The 20,018-nt window shown below is 54.5% G+C and overlaps 1 protein-coding gene across 10 annotated transcripts in view; it reads right to left on the bottom strand.

Moving 5' to 3' along the window:
* Nucleotides 1-9,665: 9,665 nt before the first annotated feature.
* Nucleotides 9,666-20,018, bottom strand: part of BRD1 (bromodomain containing 1) — a 52,149-nt gene continuing 41,796 nt past the window's right edge. For 6 of the 10 annotated variants that reach the window (XM_087448724.1, XM_087448719.1, XM_087448720.1 and 3 more), the window contains 5 exons: nt 15,048-15,183; nt 14,470-14,597; nt 13,174-13,283; nt 12,679-12,833; nt 9,666-11,169 (listed from right to left, as the gene is read on the bottom strand). In XM_087448724.1, the coding sequence (XP_087304850.1) occupies nt 10,986-11,169; nt 12,679-12,833; nt 13,174-13,283; nt 14,470-14,597; nt 15,048-15,183 (713 nt within the window). In that variant the 3' untranslated portion in view covers nt 9,666-10,985. Of the gene's footprint in view, nt 11,170-12,678; nt 12,834-13,173; nt 13,284-14,469; nt 14,598-14,638; nt 14,827-15,047; nt 15,184-18,999; nt 19,742-20,018 lie in introns of those variants that run through there. The other 4 variants (XM_087448725.1, XM_087448723.1, XM_087448726.1 and 1 more) reach the window with 4 other exon arrangements.

Here is a 20,018-nt window from a genome sequence, read left to right as displayed (position 1 = left end):
GGAGGGGACGCCACTGCCCAGCAGTCACAGGTCCTGTATAGGATTTATGTGCAGAAGCTCATGTTCACGTCGGATGCACTCATTAATACACCAGGAGGGGACGCCACTGCCCAGCAGTCACAGGTCCTGTATAGGATTTATGTGCAGAAGCTCATGTTCACGTCGGATGCACTCATTAATACACCAGGAGGGGACGCCACTGCCCAGCAGTCACAGGTCCTGTATAGGATTTATGTGCAGAAGCTCATGTTCACGTCGGATGCACTCATTAATACACCAGGAGGGGACGCCACTGCCCAGCAGTCACAGGTCCTGTATAGGATTTATGTGCAGAAGCTCATGTTCACGTCGGATGCACTCATTAATACACCAGGAGGGAACGCCACTGCCCAGCAGTCACAGGTCCTGTATAGGATTTATGTGCAGAAGCTCATGTTCACGTCGGATGCACTCATTAATACACCAGGAGGGGACGCCACTGCCCAGCAGTCACAGGTCCTGTATAGGATTTATGTGCAGAAGCTCATGTTCACGTCGGATGCACTCATTAATACACCAGGAGGGGACGCCACTGCCCAGCAGTCACAGGTCCTGTATAGGATTTATGTGCAGAAGCTCATGTTCACGTCGGATGCACTCATTAATACACCAGGAGGGGACGCCACTGCCCAGCAGTCACAGGTCCTGTATAGGATTTATGTGCAGAAGCTCATGTTCACGTCGGATGCACTCATTAATACACCAGGAGGGGACGCCACTGCCCAGCAGTCACAGGTCCTGTATAGGATTTATGTGCAGAAGCTCATGTTCACGTCGGATGCACTCATTAATACACCAGGAGGGGACGCCACTGCCCAGCAGTCACAGGTCCTGTATAGGATTTATGTGCAGAAGCTCATGTTCACGTCGGATGCACTCATTAATACACCAGGAGGGGACGCCACTGCCCAGCAGTCACAGGTCCTGTATAGGATTTATGTGCAGAAGCTCATGTTCACGTCGGATGCACTCATTAATACACCAGGAGGGGACGCCACTGCCCAGCAGTCACAGGTCCTGTATAGGATTTATGTGCAGAAGCTCATGTTCACGTCGGATGCACTCATTAATACACCAGGAGGGGACGCCACTGCCCAGCAGTCACAGGTCCTGTATAGGATTTATGTGCAGAAGCTCATGTTCACGTCGGATGCACTCATTAATACACCAGGAGGGGACGCCACTGCCCAGCAGTCACAGGTCCTGTATAGGATTTATGTGCAGAAGCTCATGTTCACGTCGGATGCACTCATTAATACACCAGGAGGGGACGCCACTGCCCAGCAGTCACAGGTCCTGTATAGGATTTATGTGCAGAAGCTCATGTTCACGTCGGATGCACTCATTAATACACCAGGAGGGGACGCCACTGCCCAGCAGTCACAGGTCCTGTATAGGATTTATGTGCAGAAGCTCATGTTCACGTCGGATGCACTCATTAATACACCAGGAGGGGACGCCACTGCCCAGCAGTCACAGGTCCTGTATAGGATTTATGTGCAGAAGCTCATGTTCACGTCGGATGCACTCATTAATACACCAGGAGGGGACGCCACTGCCCAGCAGTCACAGGTCCTGTATAGGATTTATGTGCAGAAGCTCATGTTCACGTCGGATGCACTCATTAATACACCAGGAGGGGACGCCACTGCCCAGCAGTCACAGGTCCTGTATAGGATTTATGTGCAGAAGCTCATGTTCACGTCGGATGCACTCATTAATACACCAGGAGGGGACGCCACTGCCCAGCAGTCACAGGTCCTGTATAGGATTTATGTGCAGAAGCTCATGTTCACGTCGGATGCACTCATTAATACACCAGGAGGGGACGCCACTGCCCAGCAGTCACAGGTCCTGTATAGGATTTATGTGCAGAAGCTCATGTTCACGTCGGATGCACTCATTAATACACCAGGAGGGGACGCCACTGCCCAGCAGTCACAGGTCCTGTATAGGATTTATGTGCAGAAGCTCATGTTCACGTCGGATGCACTCATTAATACACCAGGAGGGGACGCCACTGCCCAGCAGTCACAGGTCCTGTATAGGATTTATGTGCAGAAGCTCATGTTCACGTCGGATGCACTCATTAATACACCAGGAGGGGACGCCACTGCCCAGCAGTCACAGGTCCTGTATAGGATTTATGTGCAGAAGCTCATGTTCACGTCGGATGCACTCATTAATACACCAGGAGGGGACGCCACTGCCCAGCAGTCACAGGTCCTGTATAGGATTTATGTGCAGAAGCTCATGTTCACGTCGGATGCACTCATTAATACACCAGGAGGACGCCACTGCCCAGCAGTCACAGGTCCTGTATAGGATTTATGTGCAGAAGCTCATGTTCACGTCGGATGCACTCATTAATACACCAGGAGGGGACGCCACTGCCCAGCAGTCACAGGTCCTGTATAGGATTTATGTGCAGAAGCTCATGTTCACGTCGGATGCACTCATTAATACACCAGGAGGGGACGCCACTGCCCAGCAGTCACAGGTCCTGTATAGGATTTATGTGCAGAAGCTCATGTTCACGTCGGATGCACTCATTAATACACCAGGAGGGGACGCCACTGCCCAGCAGTCACAGGTCCTGTATAGGATTTATGTGCAGAAGCTCATGTTCACGTCGGATGCACTCATTAATACACCAGGAGGGGACGCCACTGCCCAGCAGTCACAGGTCCTGTATAGGATTTATGTGCAGAAGCTCATGTTCACGTCGGATGCACTCATTAATACACCAGGAGGGGACGCCACTGCCCAGCAGTCACAGGTCCTGTATAGGATTTATGTGCAGAAGCTCATGTTCACGTCGGATGCACTCATTAATACACCAGGAGGGGACGCCACTGCCCAGCAGTCACAGGTCCTGTATAGGATTTATGTGCAGAAGCTCATGTTCACGTCGGATGCACTCATTAATACACCAAGAGGGGACGCCACTGCCCAGCAGTCACAGGCCTGGGCCTAAGCGCCAGGGCTGCTCCTCCTCAGTGGTGCCAGCTGGGGCTCGGAGGGTCCATTCTGGGGGTGGACAGGGCTGGGCACAGCAGTGGCAGCCCCCACCCCGGGCCGGTCAGCCACAGACCCGCCCTCGGAGCAGAGCAGACCCTCAGAGGCCAAGCCCCAAGTTCATGGTCACTTGTTAATGCACACCCTCGCCACAGACAGTCGTCGGAGGAAATACTCTCAGTGGGTTAAAAAGATAAACACAGACATGAGTATATTTATACATGTATCTGTGACTATTGTTCATTCATCACACAGAAATTCAGTCCTCGGGTCCACACAAACCCCAGCCTCTGGCTTCAGTCGGCTTCTCCTGCTGAATTGAGGGCCGGCTTGGAGGCGCCTCGGATGCCCGGCCTGACTCTGGGGGCTGAGCCACCAGATGGACCCCCAGCCTGGCCTTGGATGTTGTTAGTCACCTGACTGAGGCCCCCCACCCACCACAGGGACAGGTCACAAGGCTGGGGGTCACAGAGTGAGCTTGGAGACAGGAGGAGGAGGAGGGAGAGGGGAGGGGGAACCACAGCTGCTGCTTCTGGACTTGGGCTGTTTTATTAATAACAGCAGCAGGCTCGGGGCCTCCCACCCCTTCTGGCCCGGGACCCTTTGCACACTGTCCCCCACCACCCTGGACACAGCTGCAGTGACTGTTGTCCAGGGGCCTGGGACATCCCCACACCTGAGCCCTCAGACCTCTCTTTCCCTCTATCCTGGGGATCCCTTCTGGGTGGGCAGGTGGAGGGAGGACTGGGCACTGGAGGGTCTGGGGGCCTCGAGGTGGGAGCCCCCTCTGCTGGGCTGACACTGAAACTCTGGAGCTTGTTCCACAAGAGATGCACTTCATTTGCAACAGGAGAAATACTGTAATGAGATAAAGTCGTAGAATCCCAGTAAAAGTTGATGAGAAGAAGATTTTAAGTGCATAGCTTAGCTCCCCGTGTTTGTCCACACAGCTGGTCTACATCAGCCAGCCCAGGCAGCTGCTGGCCCAGGGTGCTGCCTCCTGCTTGGTGCTGCCAGCATTGCTCTGCATCCCTGGAATGGGAGCCCAGCACCTGCCCTCTGTGGTGGCCGGGCATGGTCCACACATTCCCCAACACATGCATCTCCCAGGGGAGCCTATGGTCTCTGCTGTTTCTCCCCAAATCCACAGAAAAGATCCAAGGCCAGCCCCCCAACCTTGACAAACCACCGCGTGTGTCTCAGTGAGGCACAGATGGAGTCTCAGAGCACTGATGAATTTTTAATTTTCAATATCTTGGTGTATATCATTTTTTAAGACCAAATAAAATAACCCCTCCAGGATATCAAAGCATTATTTATAAATACAAGTCTCGTGTGTAAACTGGTGGAGATAACCATGAAATTGTTCCCACACCAAGCCCCATAACTCAGCGGGAATTGGGTGCTGTTAACCTGTGATGCATCACGTTGGTTCTTACTGAAATGAGGCATTTTTAAAATGAGCTTCTGGGTTATAAACAGCTGGGACAGCAGCTCTGCTCTTCTCCTTCAGCCTTGGGGGAGTGGGGGAGGCAACGTGATGCCCCCATGGAAGGGTCCCCAAGGTTGGCTGAGACCTGGGCCAGTGCCAGCCCAGCGACCCCCCCACCCAAGGCCGATTCCCTGCAGCCCCTGCTGCCTGGCAGCAGGTGGGAAGTGTCTGTCCATTTGGCATGCCCTGTCCTTTCATGGGGACCCCAGGCTGCACCCCCACCAGCCTCACTGGGAAGGATCCTCCCCCGGCCCCCTCTGGGCCCTCTGGACACACTCCCTGTGGAGGGCGGGGGCATCTCTGTCTCCACCTGCTCCTAGATCTGCCGGGTCCCCAATACCCGCTGCTCCAGGGCAGCGTTTCTGCACACAGTTCCGTCAGCTGTCACCTGTCGTCCACCACCGTCCACTGAGGACCTCCCTGAGCTCTCGGCTGCCTGAGGAGCTGCTATCACTGGATTTCTGCACCCATGGTGAGCTCCCCCTTTGAGCACTGGCTGCCCTCTGGTGTCTGGTTTGGGGTCAGCCAGGCCAGGGCAACGTGTGGCCCCAGAGCATGGCTGGGACAGAAGCCAGCTCAGTACGCACTCATGGTCCTGCCCTGGCACTCCACATCAGAGGGTGTGGTCATTGGAGAGCTGGAGACTTCCTGGAGGAGGGGCCCAGGTTTGGGCAGGAGGGAGGAGCAGTGGGCTGAGGCCTGGATTAGCCAAGCTGACACTGGGAGGGCTCCAGGACGCTGGACCTATTTCACAGGGGATGGTCTGAGAGGAGAAGAAATGGAGGGACAAGCAGGAAAGGTGGGCCTTGGGGGGTGAACTCGGTGGGAACCCGCCTGACTGCAGCTGCTAGCTCAGCGTCACCCAGGAGCTAAGCAGCATCTCACCCTCACGGCCCTAGCGGGACCCTGGGTCTCCTCAAATCCCCTCCAGGAATGGACCCACCCTCACCTGTTCCTCGGCCCCCTGGGCCCCCTCAGCCACACCATCCACAGGGCCAGGGACCTCTGCTCCCAAAGATCCTCCAACTCGACCCTCCCACTGCATCCATTGCCCCTGTCGTGTGCCACCCCCTGGACCCCGCAGCCCTTTCCTCACACAGCAGGGAGCTCCGAACCCGGCTCAGACACAAGTCAGACGACCCCTCCAAGGATGGTCCCAGCACTGCCCACCCCTCCTCTTGTCTTTGCTGCCTCCCTCAAGAACTCCTCCTCTGGCCTGGCCGCTGCCGGCCTTCTCATGGCACCGGGACCCCCCAGCCTCCACTGCAGGTTAGGAGCCAGGCAGGCGGTCCGGCCCCAATGGGAAGCCGGGCTTGGGCAGCAGGCAGGACGCCTCCCCAGCAGCACACTGACCAGCGCCACCATGGCCAGCAGAACGGCTTCCACAGCCTGGAGATCGGAGGCTTTCCATGCAGAGGAAGTCTAGGCTCCTCGCACTCCGGAGGGCGAGCAGGGAGGCTTCAGAAGTCAAGATTCTGAATGTTCCTTCCACACGAGAAACCTGCCAGGCCATGGATGCAGTCGTAATTCTGCAGCCTGGGTGGTTTGATTGTGTTTGATTCTCAGCCACGTCAGCCCCGTAACTACAAGAAACAGATGGTGTTAGTGCTGTCATGGAGGCCCCCTGGCTTCAGATCAAGACACGCTGAGGGTTAAAAGAACCGGTCTTGACATTTTCTGTCTGTCGGTCACTCAGGGAAACCTGTGCTGCACACAGTCCTGTCTGCATCAGGACCGCCCTCACGGCCAAGCGCAGGTGAGAACTCTGATGCAGCCACAGGCCACAGATCCCCACACCCCGCGATCCTCACTGGCCAGGAGCTCAACACTGCTCCACCCCCAAGGTCATGACCAAGCTAATCCCCAAAACCCATGTTGAAGGGTCTGTTTCCTGGGACCAACTCCCTGTCCATTGGAGCGCAGCCAGCAGGCGACAGGAACCACACCAGAAATTTGAACAGGAAAATTTAACAGTTAACTAGTAAACGTCGGACAATCACTAAGGGGCACCACGGACCTTCAAGGCGGGGATCCTTGGGAACAGGCACCACCCCCAGGGCTGAGGGAACTCCGAATCTCGGAGGGGGGCTCCTCCCACTCACGGCTGTGCGGTGCCTGCTGGGAGCACAAGCTCGCTGTGACAGAGAAACTTGCAGAAGGCAAGGGGCAGGCTGAACCACAGGCCATTGAGCTGACTGCCGCCAGGTCATCCCCATGGGCAAAACAGCACGCTGAAGAAAGGCAGCAAGCCCCTCCTCTGCTCGGCCATGTGGCGTCCCTCCAGCACCCTCTACACAAAGCCCATCACTGCACAGGGTCCAGCTCCCCCCACAAAGCAGGCCACAGGAGGGTGGATTTGGAGCCAACAAGTGACAAATGATACCTGGCACTCCCTCTTCTTGGGACTTATCCACAGACACAACTGCCCAAGTCAGAAATGGTGAGTGTGCACGACTGTGCACGTCGCAACCACGACGGCTGGTGAGGGAGCTGGAAGGCCTTCCTGGCAGAACTGGGGAAGGTGTGACATTCACACAACTGAAAACGCAGAAAGTACAAAAGGGCGTGCACCACCCCAGGATCCTGTTCCCTTCCTCATGGACAACCACAGTTACACGTTTTATTTGCACCCTTCATGAAATATTGGATGCAAATCCTCCTTTTTACACAAATGGCAGCACACAGCACCCACTCTTCTATGCTTTTTTCCCTTTACACTTAATTTTGAAGATTTTTCCACCTCAGTGTATAAAGTGCCTCCTCACTCTTTTCAACAGCTGCCTAGGACCCCACTGTGTAGATGTGCCTTAATTATTTTAGCAGTCCCCTTTGGGTGGACATTTAGGTTGTTTCTGTTACTTTTACCGAAACGCTGCTGCCTTACACAATCATTCCGCACTGATGAGACTGTCTGCAGGATAAATGCCTGGGAGTGGAATTACTGGTCAAAGGGTGCTTGAGGCAGGTGCCCAGCTCTCTCCAGAGGGACCCTCTCGCCCTCGCACACCAGCGTTGTCCAGAGGCTCCTCTCCCCTCCCTCTGTCATTTCCTGTGGTTTTGTCCCCTTGCCAGCCCTCCCATTTCACAGATGGCCTCGAAGTGAGGTTTTAACTTGCATTTCCATTACTACGAGTGAGGCTGAGCGTTTTTTAATGTTTACAGCCATCTGTATTTACTTTTCTGTGAAATGAGTCCATAGTTTGCCCATTTTTTCTATCCTATTGGTGATCTTTTTAATTTAAAAAGGATTCGTAGAACATTTATGTGTTAAGGAAATGAGCCCTTTTTCTGTTGAGTTGCAAATATTCTTCCGAATTTTGACATTGTGAGAGGGTTTTTTGGCCACACATGCACAAATTTTTAAATTTTACATTGTTAGATATATTAATATTTTCTTCTATGGTTTCTGGAGGTTGAGTCATATTTTAAAAGATCACCCCACTTCAAGGTATAACCACTTCACGATTTTGTTCTGGAATTTTAATTATTTCATTTTTGACCCATTTAAAATTTACCTGCGGTAAAGAAAAATAATCGTGGCTTTAAAAGAGTATACATGTATGTTACTATCACATAAAAAAGTCTTCAGGCCTGGTAGGAAAGCTCCGTGCAATAGGGCTGCAATAGAAGCTGACTCCCCACATTAAGTGGAAAACCAACCGTCCAGGCACCGTTTATTGAGCAGTTCTGGCTTTCCCAGCTGACCTGTAATGCCTCCTTTCACGCCAGCTGACTCCCCACAGCTACCACTGCCTCTCGAGCGCCCTGGAGCGAGTCGGGTAAGCTCTCCAACCTGGGCCCCCTGTCCACGAGGGATGGCTACTAGCCTAGCCGCAGGGGCCATGCTGCACACAGAAGGAACTTGGGGGCCGCCCCAGTGGCGTAGTGGTTATGTTCGCGCACTCTGCTTCAGCGGCCTGGGGTTCGCAGGTTCGGATCCTGGACGTGGACGTACACACCGCTCATCAAGCCACGCCGTGGAGGCTTCCCACATACAAAAAAATAGAGGAAGATTGGCCCAGGCATTAGCTCAGGGCCAATCTTTCTCGCCCAAAAAGAACGAATTGGTTCTGGAAACAGGAGGCTGAGGGGGGCCTGCGCTCTGGGCCTCAACTGCCCACCACCCATGGCACTCCTCCAGGGGTCCTGCAAGGGTAGGGGGCCCTCACACCACAGCTGCCCCTGGGATCCCCCAGCTCCAAGCAGCCCCTTCAACCCACCCACCCAGAGATCCTCCAGGACCTCCACGTCACCCCCAAATAGCAGCTGGAGACAACCCACAGCGCCTGTGCCTGCCCAGCCCCACCGAGACCCAGAGCCAAAGGAGACCCCAAATGAGGTGTCCCCACCTCAAACCACCCTGCAAGGGACAGAAATTCAGAACAGCCTTGAAATGCCTCAAATCAGCCTGACAAGTGGGTCAGAGATAGGACAAGGAAACCTGCCCTTGTGTACCAGCAAAGCCCTGGAAAGCAAGGCAGAGGGACAGCCTGCCACCCACCAGCTGTTTGCATCATCTCAGTTCTGCATCTGTCTGAAACAGTTAATTTAATAAGCAGCTGAGCTTAGCATGGACATGATCCCATTTTTATAAACTCACGAAGGATGAGTAAGAAGGAGTCTCAGGTCCTAGAAAACTTGACTTTTTTGACATATTTCTCCTATATTGTAAAACATCTCAAGAAAGAAAAAGGAAGCCATGGCCACGAGCCCCAGGGCCCCTTGGTGCTTGATCGAAGCGGGCGGTGGGGCCCAGAAGGTCCTGATAAGGGCACAGGCTGCCCTCTGCCCTGGACAGCAGGGTCCCCTGCTTCCTCACCGAGCCCCTGCACAGTCATGCCCAGTGTGGGGCCAGGTGGTCAGCGCCGAGCTGTGAGCTTCTGCAGAGCCAGAGGAGGGGGCTCACGTGTCTCAGCTCCAGGGCCCGGATGGACTGTGACGGCTCCAGCAGGAGTTCCAGGCACGAACCCTGAGTGAGGACCCCGGCCCGGAGCTGACCACAGCCAGGGCCTCGCCCACAGCAATGCTTCCACCCAACCAACTGGCCTTCTGCCCTGGAGAGTCAGTGGTCCACAGGGAACCACAACAGAGAGAAAGCGTCTGTCAGACACAGAGCAAAACTAGCAAAGGAAGACGTTTTATTTTCAAGTTTCTATGGAGATATTACAAACAACGGAGACTGAAAAGGAAAAACATTTAAAAATTTTAAACTACCACTTTGAAATAAAAATATGATTAGGTAAAATAATAAATAATGCCATCCCATGACAATTTTAAGATGAAGGCATGTCACGAGCCTCAATGAGCTAGCTGGCTGGGGACAGGCCGCCAGGACCCTCGCCCCTCGCCCAGCCTCCAGGCCGCATGCCCGCCCAGCGTTCCGGTGATGTAGGAATGAAATGGCCACACCGTCCAAATCTTGACTTTATTTTTTAATATAAAAAATGCAATTTTGGAAACCCACCCTACCTTTTCCCCTAACATAATGCTTTACCTCTTAAAAATAAAAATAAAGTACTAATTCTATATACATCACATGTACCATACAAAAATGTATCCAAAGTTTCTATTGCTACCAAAGTGTTCTAAATTAAAACAAGTTACAGAAAGCCCCTCATTGTAAACAAAAGATTACAAGTTACAAAATCAAAGAACACACAACCAGAGTCATTTATACAACAACCAACACATCCTGCTCCCAAAGCAAGTTGAATTCTTATGTGCCTGTATAAAAATGCATATCAATATATTTTTGCAAATTTATTTTTCATTATAAAGCAAATGAATACACTTTCTACAATAAATAATCCGCTGGGAGGCACACCCGTGGGAGGCTGGGGCGGACAGGCGGAGGCTGGTGGAGGCTGGCGGGTGGACAAGGAGAACGAGGGGGAGGGGGAGGGAGAGGATGGCAACACCCAGAGGAAGCGCCCGCCCCAGCCCTCAAGGGGCGGCGGAGTGTTTTTGGTGATTTGCAAGTGATGTACACAACATAAATTTATTCTCCACCTCTTTCCACAAAGTACCATTCAAAATAATGTCATTTTCTTTCTTAAAATACACATTTGTCATTGTAAATTTACATCCCGTCTTATTAAATAAGTGGTACTCTGTGTAAAGAGTATGATTTACAAAATTATTAAACATTCAAAAGTCTTTAAAAAAAAAAAGCTACAGATCAAAGAAAGTGACGCAAGCAGCACCCTCCGGTGTGACCTGTGATGGGCACAGAGTCGCGCTCAGAAGACACACCCATGCTGTCCACAGAGCGCCCAGACGGGGATGGTTTTATAGAAAACTTGGAAATAAAACCTCCCCCCTCCCCAGGGAAAAAGAATCCAAGAACTATGCCTAAAAACCAGAATAAGTTAAGTCTTGAACAATATACAAATGTACAGCTTATCAACACTATGGACAAGGCACGGGTGCACCGCCGTCAGTCGATGTCACTGAGGTCGCTGGCTGGCTCCCCGTGCACGCGGCTCAGGTGGTTCATGGCGCGGTCAAAGGCGATCCTGACAGCCTTCCGGATGCTGGAGTTCCTCCCTTCCATCATCTTTAACTTGTCTATCGTCTCGTCAATACCAAGGGGAACCATTTTGGACTTAGGGAGCCACTGCCTTTTTAAAAGAAGAAAGATGGGAACGGTGAGAACCGCCCACACAGTAACTTCAACACACTTCACAAAATCATCCAACAACACAGAGCCCTCTGGACGACATCAGGCACTCTGGGGCCAAGGGTGGGAAGAGAAGCTCTCGGAAAACCCCTGAGAGCGGGGCAGCTACATTGGCCAGCCTGGTCAGCCTGGGGGCCCCAGGGCAGGCATACGGCCCCACTCACCCACCGCACATCTGAGGGGGGTGGGGGTTCACGGAAGGTACAAGAGCCAGGTTGTCACCTCCTCTCCTCCACGAGGCTTCCCAAGGAGCCACTGTGTCCTGGAGGCTGGTGGGAGGCAGGCACACCCATCAGTCATCCACCAAGGGCCGCACGAGACAAGCACAGGCACGTGCCAATGAGCACGCCCATGTACATGTCTGCACACACTGACACACACCAACACGTGCACACATGTATACATGTACACACGTGTGCAGACACACACACATACATGTACACACGTGTGCAGACACACACATATGTATACGTGTGTTCAGCCATGCACTCACACAAGACGTGCACACAGAGACGTGCACACACATGAGTACATGTGCACACAGAGACCCCATGAAAGCAGCATGGGAACCCAGCAGTGGGGCCGCCAGCCCTCAGACTAGACCAAGCCTGGCATGAGCCTCTGTGTGGGTCTGACTAGGAGCAGGTCAGAGTGAGAAGAAAGATGGGGACAGGGGTGCTGATGGCCACCACACATGCCCTGGGGGCTGGCAGGGCTGCATCTCCCCAGGCCCCACAGGGTCGCTCCACAAGGTGCACTCAAGCACCTTCACCCTCCGAAAGGCCAGGCAGCCACTCCACACCAAGCAGCCTAGGGTACAGAAAGCACCGCAGTTCTAAGGGACAGAGCACCTAAGTCCAAGTCGCCTGGGGAGTCTGCCATCAGTATAGTGAGGCTTCAGAGCTGAGAGGTGCTGTGGGGACGGCTCCTTCTGCGTGCACCGACAGCCAACATGCAGCCTACACTCAGGGGGTGAGGGTCTGAACCACGTCATGTCAGAGGTCCGAGAACTATGGGCAAGGGAAGCCCAAGGCAGGGCATCTCCCGGCAGAGCACTGGGGTCAGGGAGCCATGTGAGGCCTGTGAGTACCACGTGGACCCACACAGGTAAGAAATGAGGAGACAGGGCCCGGCCGGCAGGATCCAGGCAGAAAGGAGAGCTATCGGAGCAGAGATCCGGCCTGGTGCTCAGTGCTCACACCCTGTCCCCAGGGGGGGCCTGGGCCAGCAGCAGCGCCCCCACCTTAAACAGTGGCAAGCACTGGCAGGGCTTGGCTGCTCACACACATCTCCATGCATTTTGAGGCTTACATTTACATTGACGATGACAAGGTGGCAGACGTCAGGGCACAAGGACACAGTGTTCCTGCAGCATCTGCACAGACGCCCAGGCCCCCGCGTGCCACCAAGCCCGGGGCCTGTTCCTGCCCAGCCTGGGCACTGGACTCACCAGCTCCTCTTGTTGTCGAAGAAAAGAACAAGGAAGAGCTTCTCGTCCGCCTTGGTCTGCATGTGCTCACCAATCTTTAGCACGTCCAGTGGCGGGGCCGGGATGGTGACCCCGTTGTGGTGGCCAGGCACACGTGGCATCTTGGGGTCGATAATCTGCCAAGAGAGGACACGTGTGGGTCACGTCTGTGCACTTGCACGCCACGCCGTGGAGGAGTCTCTGGCCCCAACTCGAGGTGGGTTTTGAAGGAGCTCCACAGACACCCTGACACTACAACACCCCACAGGCAGGTCTCTCAGCAGGTGCTCACAGGACACCCGTCCCCACAGCAGTGGGGGGACAGCTCTGGACTTCAGAGCACAGGGCCACACTGCTCAGCGCCTCTGCTCCCCGCAGAGCAGTGGCGCCAACCCTGCGCCTGACCCACAGATACAACCGGCACAAGATATGCAGACTTGGGTCCTGGCCCCACGACCTGCCTGTCCTATGGCTCACCAGGGCCGGGTACGAGGGGTAGCCACTGCACTTGGCCCACACGACTTTCAGGGGCTCGAGGACGGAGGCTGCAGCATCCGTTGAAATCCACATGCTGTTCTGACCAACCTCTGGGGAAAGAAGAAACGGAGAGAGTAATCAGAAGGAGGGCAGAACGCCCCCGCCCCCAGGACCCGACACGGCTGCGAACGTCTGAGGCCACCACAGCCGGGTGCGAGTTGCCCCCTGCAGCCACCTACCAAGCAGCAGGACGGTCACAGATGCATCTGCCCCCAGCCTGAGGGCACATAAGGCCTGGGGGAGGCAAAGAGACGGACCCCCTGCCCCGCTGTGGGTGTCTGGGGCCTCTGACTCCTCTCTGCTGCTGCGACACTGCGTTACCCCATAGCCTTGTCCCAGGGCCTCCAACCTCCAGGTTCCCAGCATCTCCCCCTTCCTGAGCCCCCCATGCCAACCTCCAAGGAAAGGGCCCCCCACTGCATCTCTGCAACTGACATCCCAAATTTAAAATTGCAGCCCTGGCTCCCTCCATAGAACCACCACCTGCTGTGCCCTCCCCACTCCTCCCTCCCACACCCGACCCGGCACAGAGCCTTGCCTCTCAGAACTTCCCCAGGAGCCCACCAAGTCCATGTCCTAGTGATGGAGGTCCCGCCCAGCCCCCAGCCCACTCTCCACACAGCCAAGGGCAAGGTTCAAGGCCACGCTAATCGGCCTCTCTCTGCTCAGAACCCTCCGTGGCTATGTCACTCCTCGCTGTGGCCCTGCCCCTCCCACATCGGGTCTGTGCCCCAACACCCCCCCCACAGCACTGCGCCTCCTGCAGCGAAAGCTGCTTCCCCCAACTCCGAGTCCCAGGTGCCCAGCTCAGTGGGGCCCTCATCCTCTGCTAACGCTGAAACTTGGGGAACCACGACCCTGCAGTCCCACATTGGGCTGTAAGTGACAGATGAGCCTCAATAAACATTGGGGGGCCTGGACAGCGTTTGATGACCAGGAACCATCTGGTGCTGAGTGTTCCACACAGAAAACAATCAACTGAAAGACAAAATCATCACTGCCCCCTCATGGCCCCCAGCAGTGGCTAGAAGGACTCCGGCCCGCAGGCCCCATCCAGCTCAGCAAACCCGCCTGCAGCCGTCCTCTTCTGGGAGGGAGCTCCACAGACGCTGGAGAGGAAGCCCAGGAAGAGGTGTGGAGCTCAGCTCTGAGGTGGAACGCAACCACAGTGGCCACTGTGGGCGCCCATGTCCCTGCATGCTGCCTTCTGGAATAGTGGCCCAAGCGTGGACTCACCGGCCGCGATCCTGGCCGCCCTGGCATAGTTCCCATTCTCGATGCAAGAGATGAGCTGGCTGCGGTCCTCCAGCGTGTGTCTGCGCACCAGGGCAGGCTTGCCCCGGCCACACTTGGGTGCGCTAAGACTTCAGGAGGAAAAGTACAGCTGCGTCAGAAAGCAGCTCCTTCCTCTCTGCCCCATCTGTGGCCCCAGAGCTGGGCCCTGCGGGAGCTGAGCCGAGAGCCCCACAGCAACCCACATAGGGAGCGGGTCCTGCCCAGCAAGCCCGGGGCCGTGGGACCCCCAGCTACAAAGTTGCCTCCACGGGGCAGACGGGCAGGGCTGTGCTTGCCGTCGTTTTGATAAAGGCAAGGCTTTGGGAGGAAAAGATAAAGTATAAATGTAATTGTACATTCAAAAACCGCTAATTTTTTATGTAGAATGTTTCCCATTCCTGGTTAAATTCTACAAAGCAGATTAATATAAAACACAGGAAACTGCCCCTAAAGGTCAGAATACGCAACCCCCCCCAAGTCCAGGGGCCACGTCGGGGTGGGGGAACTGGGTGGCGAAGGCAGGGAGGTCGTGCGCCCACCTCGAGTCGCAGAGCGGGCTGCTGCTGGAGGAGATGCTGGACTCTGAGGCACAGCGTCGTCGGGGTGCCGCTTTCCTCCCCGGGGCGCCGCCCAGCTCCTGTTCGCTCCTCGCACCCCCAAAGCCATTGGTGAGACCTGCAACACAGGCACGCAGGCGCCTAAGCTCAGCTCTGCCAGAGCCGCTGCTCCAAGTGCAACCATTCTCTCTGAACTTGGAATAGACTGTACAAGGACGCTTCATATACGAGGTCCGACAGCATCTTGTTTTTTCACCCCAGAGCCCCCAGCACCCAACACCGAGCTTGAGACACAGGAGACACAGAAGCACTTGTGGAATGAAATAAAGATAGCAAATTATAATAAATTCAAATCGAACTAGTTCAGAGAACACTGGTCTAAAGAAGGTGCTCTTCCTCAAGAAGTAAAAATTTTAAATAGGTTCCACAAAGGCAAAGAAAGGGGCATCCAGTTATTTCTTCCTAGATCAATGGGTTGTGCACACTTGTTGATCTAGTCCACATTGGGGAACGAGCCGCATCTGGATGAGGCTCCTTGGAGTCTAGGTCCGGTGGGGCCACCTCCCTGAGGAGTGACATCACCACCAAGACTGGATTCACATCGAGGAGCACCAATGGGCACAGCAAGTCTAAGTTTAAGAAAAAAATCTTCCAAAAGGAAAGTATTAACGTGAACCTCAAAAACATTTTAAAACAAAAAACAAGCATCTCGTTAACCTAGGCCACCAGGTCCAGAAGCATCCGAGACCATATATCGGCACCAGACCCGTGGGGTGGGCCAGTGCCACTCCACCTCAAAGCTAGAACTCACTGGTTTTCAAATAGTCTAAGTAGCTGAACAAAACACAATCACACCATCTGGATGTGTGAGAAGTGTTTTAATCAAAGCAGATCTCAAAGCCAAATCCCTTATCCTCCCCCGAAAAGCCTGACTTTATGTGCGTAAACAGGAAAAACACATTTGTCCAGGTCTCCCTCCCTCCGACGTCAGAACAGGCAGGGGTGATGCCCCGTGCAGAAACCTCACCCGCAGAGGCACAGTGAGGCTTGGCCGTGTCCAGCACTGCTGGGCCCCGCCGGCTCCCTCCGTGTGCCACGGCTGGAGGGCTGTGCATATTTCCCCCCAAAAAACAATCCCATTCCCCAAGCTTAAATTTAAAAATTCCTTTCTTTAAATTTTTTTTAATCTGGGTGGCCAGATTACAGGGGTTTTTCATCTGCTTCATATACTTTTCTGTATTTTCTTAATGAATATGACTTACTTTTAAATAAGGGAAGTGAATAAACTTTGACTGCACTTAAGAAATAAAAATGCGGAAACTGGACGGGTTTTGCGGCTCTCTGAACAGACCGAAGCTATGCATTTTCCTAAGTGAACTCATTAGACAGCCTGCTCCATTTCTGTTGGTCTTAACACCACTGGCCTTAAGAAAAACTTAGTATTTTTAATTTTAAACCTAATTCACATTCATAACAAGTAATTGCAGATAGTTGGGGGTGTTATACTCATTAAGAGTTTACTGAACAATCTTGAAAAAAGCAGGCCCATAAAATACAGCAGTTGAGCTGACCCGGCGAGCCCCATGGGGCTGAGACCCGGCGAGCTTCCTGTCACCTCTTAAACATAGATGAACCGACTACAGCCCATTCACAGCAGGTTGGGGAAAATGGTGAATAAAGGAAGAGGCCTCATATCTCAACTCCCAAGGTGCTCTGAGGCCAAGAGTTCTTAGGAGGGCGCAGAAGGCACCATCCAGGCCCACCGGGATGTCCCAAGAGCAGAGAGACCCCCAACTCTGAGTCAGGGACAAGCCTGCCCAACCCAGATGGATAGGTGGACGGAGCCCAAGACACAGGATCCAGTCTGAGAGAAGGGGCCACAGTCAGGCAGGAGCATGTCCGGCACCCGGGACTAGCCAGGCTACGAGGCCACTGCCTGCCCCCTTGGGGGCGGCCCCAGGACATCACCGATGCCATGCCGGGTCCAGACACACGCTGTGGCACCAGTTCAGGTGACAAGGACACACAGCCACGAAGCCACCACATCTAACACCCCTGCGACCTCCCAGCCATGTCTTCGCTTCTGCCTGCAAAGCAAGCTGACTGTATGCCTTTTCAGGCCAGGCAGGAGCCAGCTGGACCCAGATGAGGAGGCCTTTCTAGAAACGCGGTGGGTGAGTCTCACCACGTGACAGGTATGCCGAGGCACCTGGGAAGAGCCTGAGCGAGGGATGAATGGGGTCTGGCATCTGCGACTGGCTCCTCCCCCATCCTGCGGCAGGTGGTGGCCGCTGAGAAAAGCAAGAGAACAGGCAGTGCCCATTATAGACGCACCTGGCACAGGTCAGGCAAAGGGTGGGGCGCCTGAGCACACGTGTCTGGCAAGAAAGGAGACCTGGCACCAAAGCACGGAGCAAGGCCACACTTGAGATGTCCACTAGGAAGACAGCACAGGCGTCACCTGCACCATGTGCTTGGTGACAAACAACCTGAAGCCAGGCTCCACAAGTGACACTAGGGGAAAAGATTAAAACGTGGGGAAAGTCCTCAGTGAGATAAATGAGAGAATGGTCATGTCTCCCTCTCACCTTCCCGAGGACTTAGAGCACACACCCAGGGTGACGAGTTACTCATATACACGGTTTCTCACATGCTACCCATGAAATGTCACTGAGCACCTGCTACGTGGCAGGCACCGAAGACAAGCCCAACAGTATGAGGCCGCTGTGGCCGTGGCAGGGCTCCACAACAGCAGCGGGGTCTGAGGGGCCGCCCAGCCCTCAGCCATGACCCTCACAGCACGACCTCTCCCCACCTCCCTCACTGGCCCCTGCCAACAGGCTCCCTGTGCAAACCCTGCCTGCCAGCTGCAGCTCAGGGAACCCCGCCTTGGGGACCCTGCAAGGACCTGAAATGACACACAGTCAGGCAGGTTCTGGAGGTGTGCACCGAGAGGGGCCTGTGGGCCATCTGCAAACAGCAAGCATCCATGCAGTGCCTGAGCCCCTCACCAAAACCGTGCACACAGCAGAGCGTACTTTCAGCAACCATCTCAGCATGAGGTAATTTTTCAAATGCTGAAAGTAAAGTCAGTGTGCAATGAAAAATAAATTAAAAGACAAGGTGGCTATCAGGAAAAAGCCAATGCCCTCCAACACATGAGCTGCACCTTCCCCACGGGGCACTCGAGACTCTGTGCCCATCCCCGTGCCATCTGGGCACCACACGGACTTCTCAGGAGACAGCAGCAAAGACTAACCCTCCTTCTCTGCCCTCAAAGGTGCGACCCACTGAGCCGAGAGGTGCCCTGGCCCTGCCGCTTCCCACCCATCAAGGCCTTTCTAGAGCACACCCAGGCCATGTGCAGATGGGGTGCCCCAAGGGTCCTCCTGAGACACTGGTCAGCAATGGCTTAATCGGATCTTTAGAGAAAGCTTCCCAAAGCTGGGACCTCCACCCTGCACAGCTCACACCCGCCAGGTAGCAAGAACCCCTGGTGCTCCCACAGGTGTGACAGATGACCAAGGTCCACACCCACTACGCCCTCGCTGGGCTTTGAAGAACCTTCTGGATAGCAGCTCGGCAAGAGGCAAAGCAAGCAGAGGGCTGCACTCAACCACCCCGGGCCACGCAAGCGCTTCCACCACCACCCAGGCTGCCACTCGGCTCCTGCTGAACACAATGACACGGGACAGACATGGGACCAGCGTCAGAGGCCACAGGCACCGTGACTGTACTCGGCCTCTCGGAGCAGTGGGGCATGCCCATCAGTTTGTTACATACATGTTTTTATTTTTACTATTGGCAATAGAATTGCCTTTCACGTGCGTTTTTCAACCTTTCAATAAAAACACAGCAAATATGAAGAACCCAGCCACCCTGCTTTTGCCTAGACTGTCTCCAAGAAGACGCAGCAGTGGCGGGGAAGGCTCACACGGGATGCCTGGCATGGGACACCTCCAGTCCCACGGGCAGGACTTCTGCTCGCTGCGGCAGGCGTTGCGCGTGGTGACCAGACAGACCAGGCTGCTGCTGCTCAATAATCCACGGGAGGACCAGGAGGCAGTAAAGGAAAGAGAAGGGAGATCAGGGAGAAACCGGGAAACAAAGAAGCTAACAACCAAGGGAGAGATCTTCCAGCTGTGGCGTGTGGAGCATGCGGAGTTCCTTCCCGAGCCCGGGCGCCCCAACCCAGATCCCCTGGTCATCTCAGGCCCGGTTCTGTGCCGGCTGAGGGCGGGATCAGAATCTCTGTCCACGTAAGTCATCTGTGGATGCAGCAGGCTCTCCAAGCACTCGACTCTAAGGCTTCCCTCTGCATCGGTCACACCTATCCACAGGAGGGGCCGAGAAAGCATCCTGCCCGCTCGAGGAGGGTGCTGGCGGTCCTCGTGCCCCTGCGCGGTCCTCCCGCGGGCCTCTGGCTCTGACTTACAGAAGGGGTGGGTGGGGTGGGGTAGGTCTCCTCCAAGTGTTGGTGTTTGTGTTTGTTTGGAGGATGGCTGAACGGATGCTTCCAACGTTATCCACAAGAATTACGTGAAATGCAAGGATGCAGTGATCTCTCTGCGCTCCAAAATGACCGCTTAGCAGAACTCCAGTCCAAGTTGAGTAAGAGAAAATAATTAGGATCCAAAGAGTGAGCTACCCAGCATGTTAGTAGTTAAAATGAGAACCTGGAAAACAGCGAAAAAGCCATTTAGTCTGACTGAAAGGCACCAAGAGACCAGCCTCCTCCCTGAATAGCCTAAGGACACAAAAGACTCTCTCCCTTTCTCTCTCACACCCACACACACCCCGCCAGTGCAAAACGGGAATCATGCAGCAGGAGTCTCAAGAGAAGAGACAAGTAGCACAGAAGTTCTGGTCTGACTGTTCAGCACTGGAAACAAGTCAGTGGTCATGGAAGAAGGAAGCTAGGAGACAGTGCAGGCTCTGCGAGACGTGACCCCA

The sequence above is a fragment of the Ceratotherium simum genome, chromosome 25 (assembly GCF_057802395.1).
Source record: "Ceratotherium simum simum isolate JZ-2026a chromosome 25, ASM5780239v1, whole genome shotgun sequence".
Classification (NCBI taxonomy): Eukaryota; Metazoa; Chordata; class Mammalia; order Perissodactyla; family Rhinocerotidae; genus Ceratotherium; species Ceratotherium simum.
This window is presented reverse-complemented; position numbering and strand designations above follow the sequence as displayed.